Source organism: Patella vulgata, chromosome 8, assembly GCF_932274485.2.
Source record: "Patella vulgata chromosome 8, xgPatVulg1.2, whole genome shotgun sequence".
Classification (NCBI taxonomy): Eukaryota; Metazoa; Mollusca; class Gastropoda; family Patellidae; genus Patella; species Patella vulgata.
In genome coordinates, this window is record NC_065886.2 from 36747621 (window position 1) to 36771790 (window position 24170).

Genomic DNA, 24170 nt, shown 5'->3' on the forward strand with positions numbered 1-24170 from the left:
TGAACCATTAGAAAATATGGGTGCCACGGTGACTTAGTGAGTAAGACGTTGGTTCGCTAAACTGCGGGTCCTATGTTCGATCCCTATGTTGACCCAAAAAGTTCATCGGTATTTTCCGGCGTGAAACCCCATTGTCAATGGTGCAGGATGGAATGTCTGGCAAAGGATAACAGGTAGTCTAGTCATCCGGGTGAGTCCAAAAATCAAGGTCCTGTGTACACATTGAAGTGCACGTAAAAGAGCCCTTGATATAAGAAAGTTCCATATCGCCACTGTCCGGGAAAAATTTTCCTCATAGCACACTATGTGGATGTCCATCTTCATTAGCTCAGTCGGAGCAGAACAGAAGGATGTTAAATCCCATTACATTTCATTTCATTTCACTTTGTTAATCGTAGATATCGATTAAAACATAGCAACCTTGGTCTATATTATGGAACAAAGTTATATGTATGATAACCTTGCTTGTAGTCGTGTTTACCGGTTTGAGATTTGTAACAAAGTTCTTCTAAGGAGCTCGTAAACAACTAAATTTATTTAAATTTGTCCATGTACATTTTGCACTATCATCGATAAGTTGACGGTATATATTTCTGGGGATCACGTGACTAAGTGGGTAAGACGCTGGCTCGCTAGCTTGGAGGTCGGGTGTTCGATCCCTGCATTGGCCGATAAAGTTCATCCAGATTTTCCAGCTTGGTTTCCTCTTGTCAGTGATGCAGGACGGAGGGCCTGACAAGGACAGTTGTCTAGTCGTTCGGATGGGACGAAAAACCGAGGTCTCGTGTACACATTGGCGTGCACGTAAAACATCAGTTGGCAGTTGGAATTCTATATAAGAGTAGACCGTAGTGCCGCTGCCCGGGCAATATTTCCCTCATAGCACACTGTATGGCGTATGCCCGTCTTCATTAGCCCAGTTTAGGAGCAGAACAGTAGGACGTTAAACCCCCATTTCATTTCATTTTCTGTATAATATATTTCTTCACTGTACTATAGTTGTCTTTCGTATACACTCGTAGCTTATCAAAACGAGATATCCCTCGTCCAAACGTCACCAGAAATAAACTGTTAAACAGGCATTATTTAGGGATCTGTTTTCGACAAAATCATACACAATTTAAGTGATGTCACACTCCGCGGCCATGAAAGTCCAATTTTGTCACAAATAAATTGTAAATTTTAAAATAAAATTGACATTTTTGACAGCGAATGAAACGTTCAAATATCGAAACATTGTAGTAATTAATGTGATGCGAGTTTGGGTGAATTTGGGTAAATCGTGCAACATTATTTGGCTGAATTTGCGTCGCTGCAAATATTCGATTCCCCAAATGCTCGATAGAGGCCGCAAAACGAGTCACATTTCGTATTCGCCTCTGAAATACGCGCTTCTTCGGTTAAATTGTGCAACTAATAATCATATTAATGTGAACATTTGTATAACGCTATTCCACACTGACTGTATAATCGTATCGCATTCAAAGAGTTCAGTTTTCTACAATTCGAGCAACATTTACAACACAATACTAAACATAGCATCGGAAGAGTTAAGTCTTCAGTGATGATTTGAGAGTTGATAGGGATGGACACTGTTTCAAATAAGTAGGGAGATTATTCCAGTGTGAAGCTGCCAGATATGAAAATGGTTTTGCTCCAAAAGGTTTTAAATTGTAAGTTGGTAACAGTAGCTGAAAGTTATTTTTTGATCTAAGGTTCCTAGAGGGTAAATGTTCCTGAACACGTTCCTGGAGATACACAGGTGCTATATTATGTTGTAAACTGCCTGATATGTTAAACATAGTAATTTGAATTCAATATGTTGATTGGTACGAGGTCAATGCAGAGAGTTTAAAACCGGTGAAATTTGGTCACGAACTTTTTGATTCTTATATATCAAACTGTGTTTGTCCAGGTGTTCCATAATTGGATCTAACAACTTTTTCTAAAATTTTCGACAGAAGGGTAAATTTGAAACTGGACCGACGGTAGTTTTTTAAAACTTATGACAGCTGTTAAAAAAGGGTAGGAGAGGATCTAAGATTAATAGCACAAGCCAACAGTGAGGCTGATGTCCCCCGCCGAAATAGGAAAATAATTAGAGGACACATATAAATTTATCACAAATTATCTTTTACAAAGTATTGAACAATCAAACAGTATATCTTTACTTATAGTCTAACACTCAAAGTAGGAGAGTTATTGTTTTCCAAAGTCTCGACCAATCAAATTGCGTATCGCTCTGCTTACCCTGAGCAGAAAATGCTCATTATCAAACTTAGTCAAGGTATTACTGTAATGAAACTATACACCAAGTTTCATCAATCTCACTTAATTAGAACTAAAGTTATCGTGTCCCAAAGCATCAACCAATCAAATTGCTTATCTCTGCTTACCCTAAGCGGAAAATGCTCATCTTCGAACTCCATCAAGGCATTGACCTAATCAACACATACACCAAGTTTGAACATTCTAGCTCAATTAGGAAGAGAGTTATCGTGCCCCAAAGTATCAACCAATCAAATTGCTTATCTCTGCTTACCCTAAGCGGAAAATGCTCATCTTTGAACTCCATCAAGGCATTGACCTAATAAACACATACACCAAGTTTGAACATTCTAGCTCAATTAAAAGTTATCGTGTCCCAAAGCATCAACCAATCAAATTGCTTATCTCTGCTTACCCTAAGCGGAAAATGCTCATCTTCGAACTCCATCAAGGCATTGACCTAATCAACACATACACCAAGTTTGAACATTCTAGCTCAATTAGGAAGAGAGTTATCGTGCCCCAAAGTATCAACCAATCAAATTGCTTATCTCTGCTTACCCTAAGCGGAAAATGCTCATCTTTGAACTCCATCAAGGCATTGACCTAATAAACACATACACCAAGTTTGAACATTCTAGCTCAATTAAAAGTTATCGTGTCCCAAAGCATCAACCAATCAAATTGCTTATCTCTGCTTACCCTAAGCGGAAAATGCTCATCTTCGAACTCCATCAAGGCATTGACCTAATCAACACATACACCAAGTTTGAACATTCTAGCCCAATTAGGAAGAGAGTTATCGTGTCCCAAAGCATCAACCAATCAAATTGCTTATCTCTGCTTACCCTAAGCGGAAAATGCTCATCTTCGAACTCCATCAAGGCATTGACCTAATAAACACATACACCAAGTTTGAACATTCTAGCTCAATTAGGAAGAGAGTTATTGTGTCCCAAAAAGTGTGACGGACAGACAGACGGACGGACGGACGGACGGACGGACGGACGGACAGACAGACGGACGAACCCATTTTAATAGTCCCCTGCTTTCTTCGAAAGGCGGGGGACAATAAAACTATAGTTGGAAGTGAGAGAGAGAGAGAGAGAAATGGGGTTTAACGTCCACTCGACACAAACTAGGTCATTTCGGGACTAACATATGGTTTAATTTTATTTACATAATTCGCTTGCGCGTAGGGGTCTTTAGCAGTGGGAGGAAACCGGAGGACCCGGAGAAAACCCACGAGGTTGGACAAGCGACCCTACTCCTTGTCACGTACAACCGGGGATTCGAAACCACGCCAGTCGACTCAATGACAGACTTTATGATACAGCGCGCGCAAGCTAACCATTCAGCCATCCAACCCCCCATAGTTGGAAGTGAATCGAAATAACAATAGGGTATTTTTTTTATAAAGTTCATCTTCCGTCATGTTGATATTTTTTTTTACAGATATGGAAGCCAGCCATATATATATATATATATATATATATATATATGACATATAATGACATTATTTATGAATAGTCCCAAGACGGACGAAAGGTACTTTAAAATGTTTAAATGTTACTAAACCAGTGTTGAAATCAGTTTGTGCCGGCATACCTTTTTTTTTTATCTTTTCATCATTTACCGCGAAACAAAGTATTGCAGCTTTGCGGTTGTGCCAATAATTTTGGATATATATATATACTCTTAAAAAAACAAGTAGGGGATATTTAGAAACAATACAAAACTGCGACAATGCACTGCTGTTTTTAATTAGAGGTAACCAGTGTATGTTAGTAACAAGCCAATTGCCTACACATGAACATAAACAGTTCAAATGGGCGGCTTATCTGACGGCCCCATTTCACTCGCAATTTAAGCAACACTGTCAAAAGTGAAAATGGACGTTTTTGATTTTTGTCTTAATAATGAGTAATTGATTATTGCTCCACCAATCCTCAGACATTCAGCAATTCGTCGTGGCATGCTCCTAATCAACCGTCCAATCACGATTTGGGGCAATCTGATACACTTCTCTTGCAGTGCCACGGCCAATTCTTACAGTGTTGTAGGTTGACGTCGACGAACACGTCTCCCGATCATGTCCCAGACAGGCTCTATAGGGGAAAGGTCAGGACTCATGTCTGGCCAAGGCATATGGACAATATGGTGACGCTTGAGGTAGTCATTCACGACACGAGCGCGGTGGACACGGCCATTATCATCTTGAAAGATGAAACGTCGACCTGCACTTTGAGCAAAGGGCAGAACTATCGGTGCCTGGATGTGGTCACGGCAGTACACATCAGTGACCCTTCCTTGAACAATATGCAAGTCCGTTCTGCCAGGCATGGGATGAACGCAACGAGCTGAATTTAGTGTTGGGATATTCCTTAGTCCCCCCCCCCCCAAAAAAAAAAATGTATATTGCTCTCTTGCACGAATCAAGAATCACCACCTGCGTTCCACCATGGGTAAGGGACGCATGAAAGCGCTCCCCTCGCTGTGTATAGAGTTGTTGCAGTTAACATGTTCGCAAGTCACAAAGCTGGAAAGAAACTTATTATGTAAAATATATGTTATATGTTAAAGCATCTATGCGACATTTCGTGGGTTATTTTTCTCTTGTCAACTTTGTTTCCAAAGAGTGGGTGATTTATCCATTGCAGAATCACTGTCTAATTAGAATTTTCGATCTGTATCGAAACAACTCTTTTCGCGCAAAAATGCTGATAACTCCGTATTTCGTCAGATTTGGGCAATATAATTATTGGTTTCACTTTGTATCTAACCCGACAGGAAAAGGCTGCAATTTTCAAAATTTTCTGTAGGAGGGTCCACGCTCAACCCAACCAATCATAAGAAAATGACTCACTTTACAGCGAGGTCGATTGGGTTCTGTATGTGGTATAGGATGCTGATTTTCTCTATTTCTAGAATATATATAAGATAATATTCTTAACTTTTATAAGAAAATCACTCAAATATCATTTTTCTATGTAAATTAATTGAAAAAAATACGCCAAGACCTTTCATACATAAGAAAAAGACTCACTGTAAAGCGAGCCCGATTGATTGGGTTTTATATGTGGTATAGGGCCATGAATTTCCCTTTTTCTAGGATACATAAAAAATAGTATTCTTAATTTATATAATAAACAGACTCTATTGTTATTTTTTTTTATGGAAATTAATTGAAAATATACTTCAAAATCTTTCAAAAATAAGAAAAAGACTCACTATAAAGCGAGGACGATTGGGTTCAATGTGTGGTACAAGGCAGCGATTTTCTCTATTTCTAGGATATATATAATATTATTCTTAATTTATATAATAAAATCATTCAAATATCTTTTTTTCATGGAAATTAACTGAAAAAAAATACTCCAAAATCTTTTAAACATAAGAAAAAGACTCACTATAAAGCGAGGCCGATTGAGTTCTATAAGTGGCATAAGGCAACGATTTTCTCAATTTCTTGGATATATAGGATAATATTCTTAATTTATATAAGAACTCACTAAAATATCGGTTTTTTTTAATGGAAATTAATTTAAAAAATACACCAAAATCTTTCAAAATTAAGAAAAAGATTCACTATAGAGCGAGGCCGATTGTGTTCAATGTGTGGTATAAGGCAATGATTTTCTCTATTTCTAGGATATATAGCGTAATATTCTTAATTTATATAAAATCTTTGCAAATATGTTTTTTTATGGAAATTAATTGAAGAAAATACTCCAAAATCTTTTAAACATAAGAAAAAGACTCACTATAAAGCGAGGCCGAATGGGTTCTATAAGTGGCATAAGGCAACGATTTTCTCAATTTCTTGGATATATAGGATAATATTCTTAATTTATATAATAAATCACTCAAATATCGTTTTTTTTAATGGAAATTAATTTAAAAAATACACCAAAATCTTTCAAAATTAAGAAAAAGATTCACTATAGAGCGAGGCCGATTGTGTTCAATGTGTGGTATAAGGCAATGATTTCCTCTATTTCTAGGATATATAGGGTAATATTCTTAATTTATATACTATTCAAAAAAAGTAGGGGATATTTGATTTTGGGGGCATAATACTAAAATATGCAAATGACTACGAAAAAAGTCACTATAGAACCTAACAGAAGAAACATTTCCAGTTACATGTGACGCCCAAACGCACCAATAGCTACCGCATGGAATGCAGGTGATGCTTGGGATCATCATGGGGGTCCAACCCAAGATTTGCACGACTCTGACTTTGAATGTTACAGTCATTGTGGCATTGAATTCCAGGGTGGAAACATCAGTTTAATTGTTTTAGTGACCAGAAAACAAATTTTGATATGCGTCGGCTTACCCAAAATGAAAGGTTACGTGCCCTTGGCATGCTACAGATCGGCACAACACAGGCGGTTGTGGCGCGGACGATGAATGTTTCTCAGTCTGTCATAAGCAGGCTATGGTCCAGATACCGTGATACACAATCTGTACAGGACAGACCACGCTCAGATCGACCAAGGGCGACAACTCAAGCCCAGGATCGATTTATCCGTACCTTGGCCTTGAGAAATCGTGTCATCACAGCAAATCAGATCAGCACTCGTCTTCAAACAGACACTGGTGTGAGAGTGAGTGGCCAGACGATTCGGAATCGACTGCATAGGGGTCACCTTCGCGCCCGACGTCCTCGCGTGATCCCTTGTTTGAGAGATCATCACATTCAGGCAAGACGTCGTTGGTGTAGGGATCGTCAACACTGGGATAATCGACGCTGGAGCAATGTGATGTTTTCAGATGAGTCAAGGTTCACTGTTGATTTTTTGGACAGACGTAGGAGGGTGTGGCGTCGTCGAAACGAGCGCTTCCAAGACGTTAACGTCATCAGACATGATCGATTTGGGGGTGGTTCTGTTATGGTGTGGGGAGGCATCACTGTTGCTGGAAGAACGGCTTTACATGTTGTTGCAGGGCGTGTTACAGGCCAGTACTACCGGGACAACATCTTGGCAGTCCATGTTGTGCCGTTCGCACGACGTCATGGCCGCCGTTTCATCTTCCAGGATGACAACGCAAGATGTCACAGGGCCAGGATCGTTACAGGTTACCTCCAACAACAGAACATCACCACATTACCTTGGCCAGCACTGAGTCCCGACCTCTCCCCCATCGAGCATGTCTGGGACATGCTTGGACAGAGGTTACGTCAACGTCAACAACGTCCTGCCAATGTCCAAGAACTTGCTGCTGCGTTGCAACAGGAATGGGACAATCTGGACCAAAATGACCTTAGACGTCTCATTAGGTGTATGCCACGTCGGATCAATGCTTGTTTGGCAAACAGAGGAGGATTTACCCGTTACTGACTTAGTTGTGATGCTGTGGTAACTTTGCTGTTTGACACCGGGTATCATTTTACCCTTATAATGGTCAATCTGTGCCTTACTTAGTCTAACGATCATTTGGAATAAATCGATGAATGTGAACTTCATTTCATTTTGTCATTTGTTTCTTCGTCAGTTTCATTAGGTGACTTTAATAACACTTAAAAATCAAATATCCCCTACTTTTTTTGAATAGTATATAATAAAATCACTGCAAATATGTTTTTTATGGAAATTAATCGAAGAAAATACTCCGAAATCTTTAAACATAAGAAAAAAACTCACTATAAAGCGAGGCCGATTGGGTTCTATAAGTGGCATAAGGCAACGATTTTCTCAATTTCTTGGATATATAGGATAATATTCTTAATTTATATAAGAACTCACTAAAATATCGTTTTTTTAAATGGAAATTTATTTAAAAAATACACCAAAATCTTTCAAAATTAAGAAAAAGATTCACTATAGAGCGAGGCCGATTGTGTTCAATGTGTGGTATAAGGCAATGATTTTCTCTATTTCTAGGATATATAGGATAATTTTCTTAATTTATATAATAAAATCACTGCAAATATGTTTTTTATGGAAATTAATCGAAGAAAATACTCCAAAATCTTTTAAACATAAGAAAAAGACTCAGTATAAAGCGAGGCCGATTGGGATCTATAAGTGGCATAAGGCAACGATTTTCTCAATTTCTTGGATATATAGGATAATATTCTTAATTTATATAAGAACTCACTAAAATATCGGTTTTTTTTAAAATGAAATTAATTTAAAAAATACACCAAAAGATTCACTATAAAGCGAGGCCGATTGTGTTCAATGTGTGGTATAAGACAATGATTTTCTCTATTTCTTGGATATATAGGATAATATTCTTAATTTATATAATAAAATCACTGCAAATATGTTTTTTATGGAGATTAATTGAAAAAAATACTCCACAATCCTTTAAACACAAGAAAAAGACTCACTATAGAGCGAGGCCGATTCGGCTCTGTGTGTGGTATAAGGCAATGATTTTCTCTATTTCCAAGATATATAGGATAATATTCCTAATTTATATAATAAAATCACCGTAATATCTCTTTTTTATGGAAATAAATTGAAAAAAATAACCCAATATAATTTTAACATAAGAAAAAGACTCACTATAAAGCGAGGACGGTTGGGTTCAATGTGTGGTATAAGGCAACGATTTTCTCTATTTCTAGGACATAGGGTAATATTTTTAATTTATATAATGAAATAAACCTACTATTGTTTTTTTATGGAAATTAATTTAAGAAAATACTCCACAATCCTTGGATTCTATGTAATACTGTGATGATTTTCTCCATTTCTAGGATAATATTCTTAATTTATAATAAAAAGAATTACTCTAATATAATTATTTTATGGAGATTAATTGAAAGAAATATCAAAATCTTTTAAACATAAGAAAAAGACTCACTATAAAGCGAGGCCGATTGGGTTGTATATGTGGTCATAGGATAGCCTAGGCCTATATAGGATAATATTCTTAATTTATATAATAAAATCACTCTAATATCTTTATTTTATGAAAATTAATTGAAAGAAATACTCCAAATTTCTTTCAAATATAAGAAAAAGACTCACTATATAAAGCGAAACCGATTTATGTGTCGTATAATGCGATGATTTTCTCTATTTCTAGGACATATACGATAATATTCTTAATTTAAAATAATAAAATCACTCAAATTTCGCGTTTTTTATGGAAATTAATTGAAAAAATATTCCAAAATCTTTTAATTTTAGTAGATCCAAGATCTGATTTTAGCATCTACTATACATAATGTCAAGGCCGTACATCGAACTGTCAATCAAATTGACTGACATGTTCCTCGCTCTATATAATACTAAGCCAATCAGCCATCCAGTTACTTATGGAGATCAGTTGTATTCATCGAGTTATAGTTTCTATATATAACTCTATGGTGGTATTATAATGACTTGTCTGCGATATCACTTATGTGGAAGCAGACGTTAAACACCAAGAACTACTACTACTATTATAATGATCAAATTGACTGACATGCGGCCTCGCTCAACAGCGGTCTCGCATAGTACACTTTATCACAACACAAGTGACGTATCTATATGATCAGTATATGGTGGCATCAGACTGATAGGGTGACCCACCATAAATAAATATCTCCATATATCTCGACAATTACGCCACAATATTTATATATATGCCAAGCCTCAAATCAGTTTCACACAATTATAGTCACTAAATAAACGATCATGTTGTACTTAATAAGCTATGACCATTAATCATGTAAAAATAATAGACTGAAAACTGGTTCCAAGAGTCGTCCATAACATCCAGACACTTTTGAGTAAAAGATAGGTTACGTGCCCTTGTTTTGAAATTAGTCTCGCTTAATCAGTCTATCGACCATTCTACGTCGAGTCGTCTGATTGACAGGTCGGGATAATCAAGACTACTTTTTTACGAAACATAAGAGAAAGCTAGAACAAGAAATTGAATTTAGAAATAAGCACGTTAGGTAGCTCAACAATCGTTTTAAGAAGCTTGTAGAAGTAAAATGAAACTACTGCTAGTATCATGTTCCTGTCTAACCCGAGTGATTCAGAGATATTATTTGTACTAAACCAAAAAATGCCGCTCTTAACGGTACAGTTAATGATAAAGCGATTTAAAAAAAATGAAACGAACGTAATTTCTAAATCTGCTGTAATAACCAAGAAGCTTAATTTTACTGCTATTCAAAATCGTCAACAATAATTTTTTTACGGCTGTAATAGTTGATAGATTTGTAGAGAATTGCACGTGCCATGGCTATTTATAGTATCATACTGTCAGAAAGTTGGTCTCGGCACGGCGAATGTGCACGCTTCAGTGGTAGTCTCGAACTATCAGCGGTGGACTGTATTTCTGGGAGTACATGGGTCACCCTCTGATAGTGTCTATCTGTCAATTGAAATTGGTACGTTATGTAATTAATTGTTAAACGGTACTAGAAATTCATGACTCTCGTGATTCACTGTATTTTGTTTCAACATTCAATTATCAAAGACTAGTACTTAGACTTTAGCCGGCGAGTTGGTCATAATAATTCATCCAGGAAGTCGCCCTGCAGGTCGACATTTTGCGTAGTTAACTTCATACTATTACTAGGCCTTTCTTAAGTAAAATATTTTTAGTCAAAATTAAAAATTGGTTCAGTATTATGACAATAATCAAATTTTTTTAGTGCTGTTATAATCATATTGACATTGTTTTTGACCCATGTGCGAATATGTTCAACTCAGAACCAGGTGTGACACTCACTGACAGTTTGAGATGGTTCTAGGTGTGCTCAAATAGCGTAAAAATATGGTATATATATATATCAAGGTTGTGGACCCTATAGAGGTCACAATTTTTATCTGATTTTGTTGAAACTTGAAATGTAAATTTATAACACAAAGATCAAGGTTCCTTTCGATATTTGCGCATATCGAATTGTAATTTCCTGAATTATGGCCCTTGATTATAGGAAAAATCGCATTTTTAGCTTGTGGACCCTATAGAGGTCATAATTTTTAACCGATTTAAAAAAAAAACGTTTTAGTATATCACCGTTACACACTAAGGACAGCTGCGTTCGAATTTTATGAAAATCGTCCCAAAAATGGCCGACTCTCGTTCTCAAATAGCGAAAAAATATGGTATATCAAGGTTGTGGACCCTATAGAGGTCACAATTTTAATCCTATTTTGTTGAAACTTGAAATGTAAATTTATAACCCAAAGATCTTGGTTCCTTTCTGTATATGCTCATATCGGACGGTAACTTCATGAATTATGGCCCCTGATTGTACGAAAATTGCGTTTTTAGCTTGTGGACCCTATAGAGGTCATAATGTTTATCCGATTTTAAAAAACGTATTATTGTATCACCGTTACACTCTAAGGACGGCCAAGTTCGAATTTCGTGAAAATCAGCCCAAAATTGACAGACAAAATGGCCGCCGTTCGTTCTCAAATAGCGTAAAAATATGGTATATCAAGGTTGTGGACCCCATAGAGGTCACAATTTTTATCTGATTTTGTTGAAACTTGAAATGTAAGTTTATAACCCAAAAATCTCGGTTCCTTCTGATATTCGCGCATATCGGACCGTAACTTCCTGAATTATGGCCCCTGATTGTACGAAAAATCGCGTTTTTAGAGCTTGTGGACCCTTTAGAGGTCGTAATTTTTATCCGATTTAAAAAAAACGTATTATTATATCACCGTTACACCATAAGGACGGATGAGTTAGAATTTCATGAAAATCGGCCCAAAACTGACAGACAAAATGGCCGCCCTTCATTCTCAAATAGCGTAAAAATATGGTATATCAAGGTTGTGGATCCTATGGAGGTCACAATTTTTTTTCCGATTTTGTTGAAACTTGAAATGCAAGTTTATAACACAAAGATCTCGGTTCCTTTCCATATTTGCGCATATCGAATTGTAATTTCTTGAATTATGGCCCTTGATTGTAGGAAAAATCAATTTCTTTTAGCTTGTTCTCTATCTATCTCTCGAAAATGTGGGAGTATCCTGCCTGGCAGCTGCTGGTTTTTATCCGATTTAAAAAAACGTATAATTATATCACCGTTACACCCTAAGGATGGCTCAGTTCGAATTTTCGTAAAAATCGGTTCAAAACTGACAGACAAAATGGGCGCCCTTCGTTCTCAAATAGCGTAAAAATATGGTATATCAAGATTGTGGACCCTATAGAGATCACAATTTTTATCCGATTTTGTTAAAACTTGAAATGTAAGTTTATAACCCAAAGATCTCGGTTCCTTTCGATATTCGCGCATATCGGACTGTAACTTCCTGAATTATGGCACCTGATTGTAAGAAAAATCGCGTTTTTAGCTTGTGGACCCTATAGAGGTCATAATTTTTATCCGATTAAAAAAACTGTATTATTATGTCACCGTTACACCCTAAGGACGGCTGAGTTCGAATTTCGTGAAAATCAGCCCAAAACTGACAGACAAAATGACCGCCCCTCGTTCTCAAATTGCGTAAAAATATGGTATATCAAGGTTGTGGACCCTATAGAGGTCACAATTTTTATCCGATTTTGTTGAAACTTGAAATGTAAGTTTATAACCCAAAGATCTCGGTTCCTTTTCATATTTGCACTTATCGAATTGTAATTTCCTGAATTATGTCCCTTGATTTTAGGAAAAATCACTTTCGTTTTAGCTTGTTTTCTATCCATCTCTCGAAAATGTGGGCGTATCTTGCCTGGCAGCCGCTGGTTTGATATTGTATTCTATTAATTATTCTATTAATCTGACCAAAACTGCCAGACCAAAATGGCTGCCCCTCCTATGCAAATAGTGTAAATATGTAATATGTACATGTATATGTATATCAAGGTTGTGGATCCTCTAGAGGCCGCAATTTGATCCCATTTTGATCCCATTTTGTTAAAACTTTAACTTTATGTTTATATCACAAAGATCTTGGTTCCTTTCAATAATCGCACATATCCGAACATAATTTACTTCCTGGATTATGGCCCCTGATTGTTTGAAAAATCGCATTTTTTGCTTAAATATATCACTGTTACACATCAATGAAGGTTGAGTTTGAATTTCATAAAAGTCTGACCCAAACTGCCAGACAAATTGTTTGTGGACACTCTAAAGGTCACAATTGTTATCCAATTTTGACGAAATATAGGTTTATATCCTAGAGATGTTGGTTCCTTTAGATATTCGGGCATATCGGACCATAACTTCCTGGATCATGGCCCCTGATTGTACGTAAAATCGCGTTTTTAGCTTGTCCATCTAGAGGTCACAATTTTTATCCGATTTTAAAAATCGTATTTAATATTTCGTCGTTACACCCTGATGATGGTTGAGTACGAATTTCGTAAAAATGGACAAAATGGTCACTGCTTGGATGCAATTAGTGTAAAAGTATGTAATACGAAGGTTGAGGACCCTCTAGAAGTCACAATTTTTGTCCGATTTTGATGAAACTTAAAATATATGTTTATGACCCAAAGATCTGAGTTCCGTTCGATATTCGCACATTTCAGCCCATAAATCCCTGGATTATGTCCCCTGGTTGTATGATAGCAGGGGACTAGTAAAATTTGTTTGTCCGTTTGTCTGTTCATCCGTCCGTTCGTCTGTCGTATAGCTGACTGTGTGAATTCTATTTAATAAACAGAATTGTCAATACATGTGGTATTCATTTAAGTCTGAGATTAAATATGTGCATATATGTAGTGGACATGTATATATGTAGTGGACAGTATATCTTATATTGTAGATCAATAACATATGAGGTTTAGTAAGTTCAGTGCATCTAAATAAATGTTAATATTTTATATGAGAGAATATAGTCTAACTTTGAATACTTTAATGAAAGTTCTGGAGCACTTTGTCACACTGAGGTTGAGAGTTTGATTCCAAACAGGGCCATTCTGTCACTTTTGGTGTGCCCAACGTGGAGCACGGCGACTTTTCAGGTGTGGGAGTGCTATTTTAGATGTATTCTGGATGTACTAGGTTTTAACTGTGTTGACAGGTCTCAAGAACAAACCATTTGAGAGTTGGGGAGAATGTAGTGGTTTCTTGTGAGACGGTTCAAAGTCTGTATATCTGGAGACGAGGTGGCACAGTGTATAAGACATTGGCTCACTAAGCTGTTGTTCCCCTTGTCAGTGGTGCAGGATAGAGGGCCTAGCAAGGGACAACATAAGTCATTCGGGTAGGATGACAAACCAAGATTCTGTGTACACATTGGTTTGCAAGTAAATGATTCATTGGAATTCGATACAAGAGTAAGATCGAAGTACCGCTGTCTGGGAAAAATTTCCCTCATAGACTCATAGCACACAGTATTGTGTACAGTCGGAGCAAAAGAACAGAAATTATGCAGTCTTGAGATTAAATAGACTGCCTGATGACTTGGTCGTGGGATATATTAGTGTTAAGGTAACCCATAATTAATTCAACCATAGAAAGATAATTATGAGGTGATGACAAACCGTGGTGACAAATGTATGAATTCCATGCCAGGAGTCACGGAATCCCAATAGTAGCATTCTGCCACAACATATCCAGCAAAATCGAAATATCGGTATTAGATAGGCTACAACTAAACTTTCCAGGCTTGTCCTCTAGTCTATTCATATACAGTATACCAGGTGTTGATTTATTTCGTTGAACATGTTTCGTTTCATTGTGAAATGTCTGTGAGTTCAAATTATAAGGGGGGGGTGGATGGCTGAATGGTTAGCGTGCGCGCGCTGTATCATAAAGTCTGTCATTGAGTCGACTGGCGTGGTTTCGAATCCCCGGTTGTACGTGGCAAGGAGCAGGGTCGCCTGTCCAACCTCGTGGGTTTTCTCCGGGTCCTCCGGTTTCCTCCCACTGCTAAAGACCCCTTACGCGCTAGCGAATTATGTAAGTAAAATTGAACCATATGTTAGTCCCGAAATGACCTAGTTTGTGTCGGGTGGAAGTTAAACCCCATTTCTCTCTCTCTCTCAAATTATAAGAGCAGAAGTTGTGAAATGTCTGAGTTCAAATTATTAGAGCAGAAGTTGTGAAATGTCTGTGAGTTCAAATTATTAGAGCAGAAGTCGTGAAATATCTGTGAGTTCAAATTATTAGAGCAGAAGTCATAGTTTCCATACAATACTTTTCAGTAGTTATGACAGATGGAATACACTGTCCCGTTAGCTGAAATAATGCAGGAATTTATATTTATACTTATTTTTTTATTTATAGGAAAATGAGTTGATTAAAAAAATGTACTTCAGATCATTTTTACATCAATGCTTTCCTATTATACTTATTTTGATTAATAAATTTATGGTAAGTTAGTTTTTGAATTCTCGTTGGATGTCCTTTATAGACTTTAATTGTAATAGAGGCGGGACCGACGGCAAGTTCTGCTACTGTTCAACTTAAGTTGCATCAAAGACCTGACTGTGTGACTTGCCTTGAAAAATTTATTGCCACTCTGGACTCAGTGGTCATGACTACTTGCGACTTGAAAGAGCTAATGATGACTTGTGTCGAGAGGGAGGTTAGGACAGGACTCTTAGTTGCCTTATTTGCCATGGCCTCACTGACTCATTTGATGAACTGGCAACTTGAAAAGGACTTGGGCTTGGTGAAGACTCTGTACTTGACTCGACTTTGTGACTTGGGACCCGACTCGCACACTTGAGGTGCAGCGACTAGGGATTCAAATCAGACTGGTGGTGCTGGGAATTGGAACTCGACCAGGACTCAAAGTCCTGCGACAAATTCCCACCTCTGAATTGTATTAGTAATAGAGTGGTATGATTTCATGACTTGTTTATTTCATCCCCCCACCCCCATAATTGGGGGCTTCCACTTCCAAATTTTTATTGTCGGTCATTTGCAATTACTCACAGAAACTTTGCAATATAAATTATTATTTCATGTCATTTATGGTATCACAAATTCTCATGTCTTTACCACTTTGCACAAAAAATGTAAAAGTAATTATTAATGAAATATTTCTTTTTGGCTGTTGAAATTTGTTTAAATATCACAAAGTCTGTCATTGACTCAAGTGGCATGGTTTTGATTCCCCGCTTGTACGTGACAAGAAGTAGGGTTGTAACCTAGCTTTTTTGCTTTTTTTTTATATAAGGTGTGTTGTGGTGAAATAGAGATCGTTAATAAGCCTGATGGATCTAAACTTTACAACTCATCAACTTTGTGAGTATTTTTATTTATAGGGGGATTGGATGGCCGAATGGTTAGTGTGTGCGTGCTTCATCATAAGGCGTGGTTTCGATTCCCTGGTCGTACGTGACAAGGAGTAGGATCCTCTGGTTTGCTCCCACTGCTAAAGACCCTTATGCGCAAGCAAATTATTGAAATAAAATTGAACTATGTGTTAGTCCCGAAATGACCTAGTTTGTGTCGAATGGACGTTAAACCCCCTTATTATTTATAACAAAATGTTTTTTTCGAACAAAAACTTGAACACTGCAATAAAACAAAAAACATGCAATTGAATAATTCAATGAAGAGAAACATGCAAGGCCATATAAAAAATAAGATTTGGTCGTGGATATTTCGGCATTCCTGTGGCTTTAAAGCAAGAATTTCATATTTTTGAGAGTTATATTTTTAAAATGTATTAAATAAAGACAGAAAATAGATGGTATCTATAAACAGTCCTACCTTGTTAAAGAATAATCCTATTAATCCTATAATTCACTATTGCCAGTTGAAAAATTGGCAAAAATATCATTTTCAACTTCAAATTCAAACGTTTGAAGATAGCTATTCCATGTGGGGAATAGAAAAACAAGGGAGGTTATTGTGTTATTATTTCCAGTGTGAATGATTTTATAAGTGTAATAATGATACCTATGATCGTATAATAGTGAGTTGACAACCTATTGAACAAAAGACATAGAAATAATTATGTTTTGACTTTCTTAGAAAATATGAAATTCTCGCTTTAAAAGAGCTGCATGATTCATTTCTTTTGAAAGAAAAAATAAAATAAAAAGAGTCTCATTAATTACCAAATGTAAATATTTTCTTCGGTTACAGGATGTAAAACCCTGAATGAAACTTGAAATGTACCTATGCTCAACTCTCAAATACTCAAACCTGATAAATGTTATTGACAATCATAAATAATACTGGATAATCATACATTCAACAAAAAAATGAATGAAATGGGGTTTAATGTCCTACTGTTCTGCTCCTACTGGGCTAATAAAGGCGAGATTATGCCATACAGTGTGCTATTGAGGGAAAATTTAGCCCAGACAGCAGCTCTTATTTTGAATTCAAACACTGTAAAGGGTTCTTTCACGTGCATGCCAATTTGTACACAGGATCTACTTTTGTTTTTTTGGGGGGTCCCATTTGACAACTATACGTTGTCCCTTGCCAGGTCATTCATCCTGCACCACTGACAAGGGTATTATATGACAACTATGAGGCCTTATCTGTCAGTACATGAAGAGCTTACTGATTTAAATTAAAATGAAGGTGTTTAAAATGTCATATCGACTAGTATGGCATATTATTACCCATTAAAATGCCTCGAATGCCGTTATACTTGAGGTAAATGTAGTTATATGTAATTGTTGGTTGGGAAACACAGGGTACTATTTTACCTCAGGAATCAAACACTGTCAATAAACGTGAGTTATGCAACAGGATGGAGCGTACAAAAATAGCTCACCATGATAAAACTTCGTTTTTGGAAGACTATACAACTGATTCCCCAGAAATGATATTGAAGACTTTATATAAAATGAGCTTTTTATTTTAGAAATTAAAATGTTGTCATTTGATACTCCGAATGGCCCATTCATAGTTGTCAACGCATATATAATTTATATCAGGGCAATAAAGCTACTCAAGATGGACATGTTGTTTAGATCAGGATACCAAGCAATTAAAATCAGTGAACCAGACCAAACCCAAGCATCCAAAATTTAGCACTTTTTCCTAGTTAGTCCTAGCACTGAATATTAAATAGACTAGAACAGTTCAGCCATATTTTGATTTAAGCTAAAAATGGAGTAGCGAGACTTAGCTTCGAACAACCAGTACGGTGGTTGAAATTATTGCACACGTCTTGTCAAACCTTCAAAGGCTGATATCTTCGCTCACAATAGAGTAATTTAAATGAAATTTTCAAATTATTTATTTTACATTATCTATTTTCGAACTAGTATAGCAAGAATGGCTAGCTCTTTATCTGAATCTTACATATTGTATCTTTAATGTTATTGTTGAAATATCGTTAGTGACTACTACACTGGGCAATCAAGTCTATATAATCTAGTGCCACATTATTTCAATTTTATGGCAAAGGGATTTTTCCATTTATATAAAGATATCACATTTTTCACAAAATTCAAGATTCACAGTATAACAACTTCTATCTATTGACTGCCTCTTGTCAGTGGTGCAGGATGGAAGACCTGGACAGGAGCCATGTTGACTCAGTGAGTAAGATGATAGCTCGCTGGTCTGGAGGTCAAGGGTTAGCTCCCAGTGTTGGCCGAGAAAGTTCATCAGGATTTTCCGGCTTGGTTTCCCCTTGTCAGTGGTGCAAGATGGAGGGTCTGACAAAGACAGGTGTCTAGTTGTTCAGATGGGACAAAAAACAGAGGTTCGTGTACATGTTGGCGTACACACAAAAGATCCCTTGGTAGTTGGAATTCAATATAAGAGTAGGCCGTATGCCACTGTCCGGGCAAAATTTCCCTCATATCACAATATATGTGTTATATGCCCGTCTTCATTAGCCCAGTCAGAGCAGAACAGTAGGATTCGAATTGTATATACAATGTACATGTAGAACCGAGGTCCTGTGTTCATTTTAAATGGCGTGCACAAAAAAAAATTCACAGTTGGAATTCGAAAAAAATAGATCGCAGTGATCCGTAGCACACTGCATAACATGTGTCCCTCTTCATTAGCTGGAATGAAAATTAAAAAAATACAGGATGTTAAACCCCATTTGATTTCATTTCTATTGATTGTAAGTGGACATATGTTTCGTTGCCTGTCAACCTAACATATCTGTAATATTTTAAAAATATTTTCAGGTTTGTTTATGGCAATGGCTATAAAAAGATCTGTTCGTATTGTCCAAGGGAGTATTTTAGTGATCCTGGGTACTTTTCTGGGGAATGTAATCAACAATACTTTCCACATAATAAAAGGTTAAATATCAGTGGCAGTAATAGAACATACCATCGTGTTTGTAGACAGTTTGGCAGAGAAAAAGATTTTATAAATGGTAGGTTAACAATTATGAATATTATGTGTATTGATAACATCCCAAGGCCAGTAATCACCCAGCTGTTATTTTATGTAATAACAACTCTGAGCCTATAATCACCCAGGGCCTATAATCACCCAGGTGCAATAATCAATCAGGAAAATAATCACCCATAGCCTATAATTATCCAGGGGGGTTGGATGGCTGAATGGTTAGCGTGCGCGCGCTGTATCATCAAGTCTATCATTGAGTCGACTGGCGTGGTTTCGAATCCCCGGTTGTACGTGGCAAGGAGTAGGGTCGCCTGTCCAACCTCGTTGGTTTTCTCCGGGTCCTCCGGTTTCCTCCCACTGCTAAAGACCCCTACGCGCAAGCGAATTATGCAAATAAAATTAAACCATATGTTAGTCCCGAAATGACCTAGTTTGTGTCGAGTGGACGTTAAACCCATTTCTCTCTCTCTCTCTATAATTATCCATGGGCAAACCTGTTTTAACTGTTATGTTAAAGGTAATTTAAAACAATATAAAAACTATAATAATTCCAAATATAGTCATGGAATCTAATTATTTTGTCTCCATATTAAAAATGGCAGTGGATACAATATTTTCTTGTGGGATTTTAATAGATAAGATTTTTATTAATTCATCATAAACAAATAAAACACAATATCAATAAGAATTGCACACAACTTATAGCAATATTCATAAATATTTAGGTTGCAATAATTTACATATTTAATAAATAAATGGATAAATAATCCTATTTATATAACATTACACATTGCATTTTCACACCTGGTCATGATTTAAACAACTAATAATTTCTTAATTCTGGTTCAGTATTGTGTTTAAAGCAAGAAATTGGAACATTTATCCTTTCGTACAAGTGTTAGGGCTACTTAATATAATCATAATGTCCATTCGGCTACCTGCTAGCTTATACATTTGATACATGTAAATGCAGATTTATTTTGCTGATACTAATGTGGTCTTGTTATACTAGTACCACAATATATACATAAAAGTTACATTGAATGGTACAATCACGTTGCATTTTGTGAAATCTTTGTAGTCTTCCTAGGCCTCTCTATTTTGTCTGTAGGGAGAAAAAAAATTGATCCTAGTCTAAAGCCTGAGGTGTATAGTAACATCCCAGGGACAATCAACAGCACATAGCCTATAATCACCCAGGTACAATTACAGCACATAGCCTAAAATCACCCAAGTACAATAACTACCCAGGGCCAATAATCACTCATGGACACAATAACAACCCAGAAACAATAATCACCCAGATACCATAAGTCTCTCTCTCTCTCTCTCTCTCTCTCTCTCTCTCAAAAAGACAATTTGATCAGGTGATAAGACTAGAAATCTGCATGACATTAGTTATACTGAACTTGTCAGGTGATCTATGGATGTCATAATCGGTTGCTTTGTGTTTCTATTTAGATGTTGACTGTACATTTCCATTGGATATTCAGAATGGGAAGGTCTCTCTACTTAATAATTATCTGGGTAATAATAACTACCAAGTAGACTCTAAAAGACCTGTAATAGGTACAGTGATAGAACTGGTCTGCAGTTCTGGATACACACCTGTTACCGGTAATAATACTATAGCTCTATGCCAAGTTCAGAAGAATAAACCAAGATGGTCGCAGGAATTGGTCTGTAAAAGAACAGGTAGATTGATTTCTTTTTTGTATTTAGGACTTCCCCCATATAAATAAGTGGTGGCCATTTTGATACTATGTCAGAATTGTGTAGCCTATCTAGTTTAACGTCTCAACACAATACTCTGGTCGTTTCCATGTTTACGTGTGAAATGTGATTGGCTGAATTTTGGACTGGCATCATCAATTCTTGTATGTTTATCTACAAATTACAATTTTTTTCCCATCCAAATGACTATGTACACTTCCCTTGTTAGTCCCACAATCTTTTAAAGTAAGATAAACTTTTTGCAATATCTGTCATCTGGTTGGATAGAGAGTGAATATAAAGATAAATTAGATCACTAATGATCATCAAGTTTATTGTTCTTGAGGGGTGGGGGGGGCACGGTGGCTCAGTGAGTAAGACTTTGGCTCGCTAACCTGGAGGTCCTGTGTTCAATCCCTGTATTGGCTGAGAAAGTTCATTAGGATTTTCTGTCGTGGTTCCTCCTTGTCAGTGGTGTGGGGACAATATATAGTCATTCATATGGGGTGAAAAACCGAGGTCCAGTGTACACATTGGCATGCACGTAAAAGATCCCTTGGCAGTTGAAATTCAATATTAGAGTAGGTCCTAGTGCCACTGTCCAGGCAAAATTTCCCTCCAAGCACACTGTATGGCGTATGCCCGTCCTTCATTAGCAGTCACAGTAGGACGTTTAACCCCTTTTCATTTATTTTGAGCACAGAGTAGAAATATTTGTCACTAATCTAATCTAACCTTATCTTGACCAAGGAAGTTCATCAAGATTTTACGGCATGGTTCGCCCTTGTCAGTGGTGCAGGACAGAGGGCCTGGCAAGGGTCAAGGGTCAATGTATTGTTGTTTGGATAGGATTAAAAACCAAAATCGTGTGTACACATTAAAGTTCCCTTGGCAGTTTGAAGTCGATAAGAGAGTAGGCCGTAGTGCCACTGTCCGGGAACAATTTCCCTCATTGCACACTGTATGGCTTGTGTACAACTTTATTACATAATTAGGGCAATTGGAGCGGAACAGTAGAAGGTTAAAACTCATTTCATTTCATTTCTGTCCCTTGCTTCCACAGAATTGATATCACAGACTAGAAGTAGATACCAATATGTTATACCTCCAGCAACTGATGATGAATGTGAACAAATGTCATATTGTTTATTTGTAGGTTGTTTCAGGGATATTTTCAATGAAACAAATGGGAAAGTGACATGTACAAATATATCCAATAAGGAATTGATTGCGAATGATACAATCTGCTCATTAAAATGTTTCAATGGATTTGAAACTAAGAATAAAAGAACTACTTGTTTAGAAGGAGAGTGGTCTGAGCAATTAAAATGTTCGCCCAAAACTGATACTTGTAAGTACATAGCTGAATCCAGAGCTAGGAACAAGTTTTGATTTATCTAACTCAATCATGACCACATGTAATTTGATTGTTATATATATGACTCTATCATCTCATATGTGACCCCTATATATCATCACATCTGTGACTATTATAATTACATAAGCGACTCCATCATTACATATCTGACTCTATCATTACATCATCATGTATGTGACTATCATCAAATATGTCATCTATCATTACATAAGTGATTCTATCATTAGCAGTACATGTACAACTCTATCATTGCATGTGACTATCATTACATGTGACTATCATGTCATTTGTGACTCCATCATTACATATTTGACTATCATTATTACATGTGTAAATCTACCATTATTAAATGTGTCACTCAACCATTACATGTATCACTCTATCCTTGCATGTGTCACTCTTATCATTCCATGTGCCACTCTATCATTACATGTGTCACTCTATCATTACACATTTGACTCTTATAATTAGATATACGACTTTTATCATTACATGTGTGACTCCATCATTACATGTTGCACACTAACATTGTGTCCCTCTATCATTGCATGTGTCACTATCATTACATGTGTTACTCTACCATTACATGTGGTACTCTACCATTACATGTGTCATCCTATCTGTGACTCTACCATTACATGTGTATTTTTGCCATTACATGTGTGTTTTTACCATTACATGTATGTTTTAACCATTACATGTGTCAGTCTATCATTATAAATTTTTCTCTCATCTTTACAAGTGACTCAATCATTACATGTATCAATCTAGCATTACATCTGCAACTCTATCATTAAATGTATCACTTTACCATTACATACTTTATACAGAAAGCATATAAAACGAAAATTTATTTCATTTGTCCTTAGATGTTCAGTGACTCTTTTCATTAGGTGAGTTGGTGTGTAGTGACTAACTGTTGTATAATACTCCTGTCACCCTTAATTGGAGTTATCTCCTGGGGTCTCATCCGGGGAACTGAAGGTGAATGAAGAGCGGTTCCATTGTTCTTGTGTTCGTGTCAATGCTTATCTAGCCTGGGGTATTCAAGTAGATACGGTCACAAAGTATCAAACACTAACATCGTGTGTATAATGACTCTTATCATCATGCATTTACTGACTCTATTATTATGATGTATCTACTGTCAATAATAAATCATCTACTCTACATTATCACTGTGTGTGTTGTGACTCTTTCATCATCTATCAGGGGGGTTGGGTGGTCTAGTGGTTTAATGCGTGTACGTTAAATCACAAGGTCTATCATTGAGTCCAGTGGCGTAGTTTCGAATCTCTCTCTCTCTCTCTCTCTCACATCATCTATAATGACTCTCTATCATCATTTCTATCATGACCTTATCATGTGTATTGTGTCTCAATCATAATGTGTGTTGTGACCCTAGCATTTGTTTACTGACTCCATCATGTGTCTACTGACTTTTATCATGTGTCTACTGACTTTTATCATGTGTCTACTGATTATTTAACCTTCCTAATAGAAATATGTCCTTTATTTAAAGTTGATGATTTTCAAAGCTTGTGAACTTGTAGTAGAAGTTATCTTCTTTTAAGAAGATAAAGTGTGTTTGGACATATAAAATCTTGTGTTTGGGATACAGGATCGATTTCACAACAGATTTAA

At 36.6% G+C, this 24170-nt stretch overlaps 1 protein-coding gene across 2 annotated transcripts in view; it reads left to right on the forward strand.

The window, feature by feature from the left end:
• Positions 1-10334: 10334 nt before the first annotated feature.
• The window catches only part of LOC126830933 (uncharacterized), a 35519-nt gene continuing 21683 nt past the window's right edge, over positions 10335-24170 (forward strand). For both annotated transcript variants that reach the window (XM_050561453.2, XM_050561454.2), the window contains exons 1-6: positions 10335-10615; positions 15431-15517; positions 16329-16396; positions 19267-19460; positions 20897-21130; positions 22305-22499. In XM_050561453.2, the coding sequence (XP_050417410.2) occupies positions 10574-10615; positions 15431-15517; positions 16329-16396; positions 19267-19460; positions 20897-21130; positions 22305-22499 (820 nt within the window). In that variant the 5' untranslated portion in view covers positions 10335-10573. The remainder of the gene's footprint in view (positions 10616-15430; positions 15518-16328; positions 16397-19266; positions 19461-20896; positions 21131-22304; positions 22500-24170) is intronic.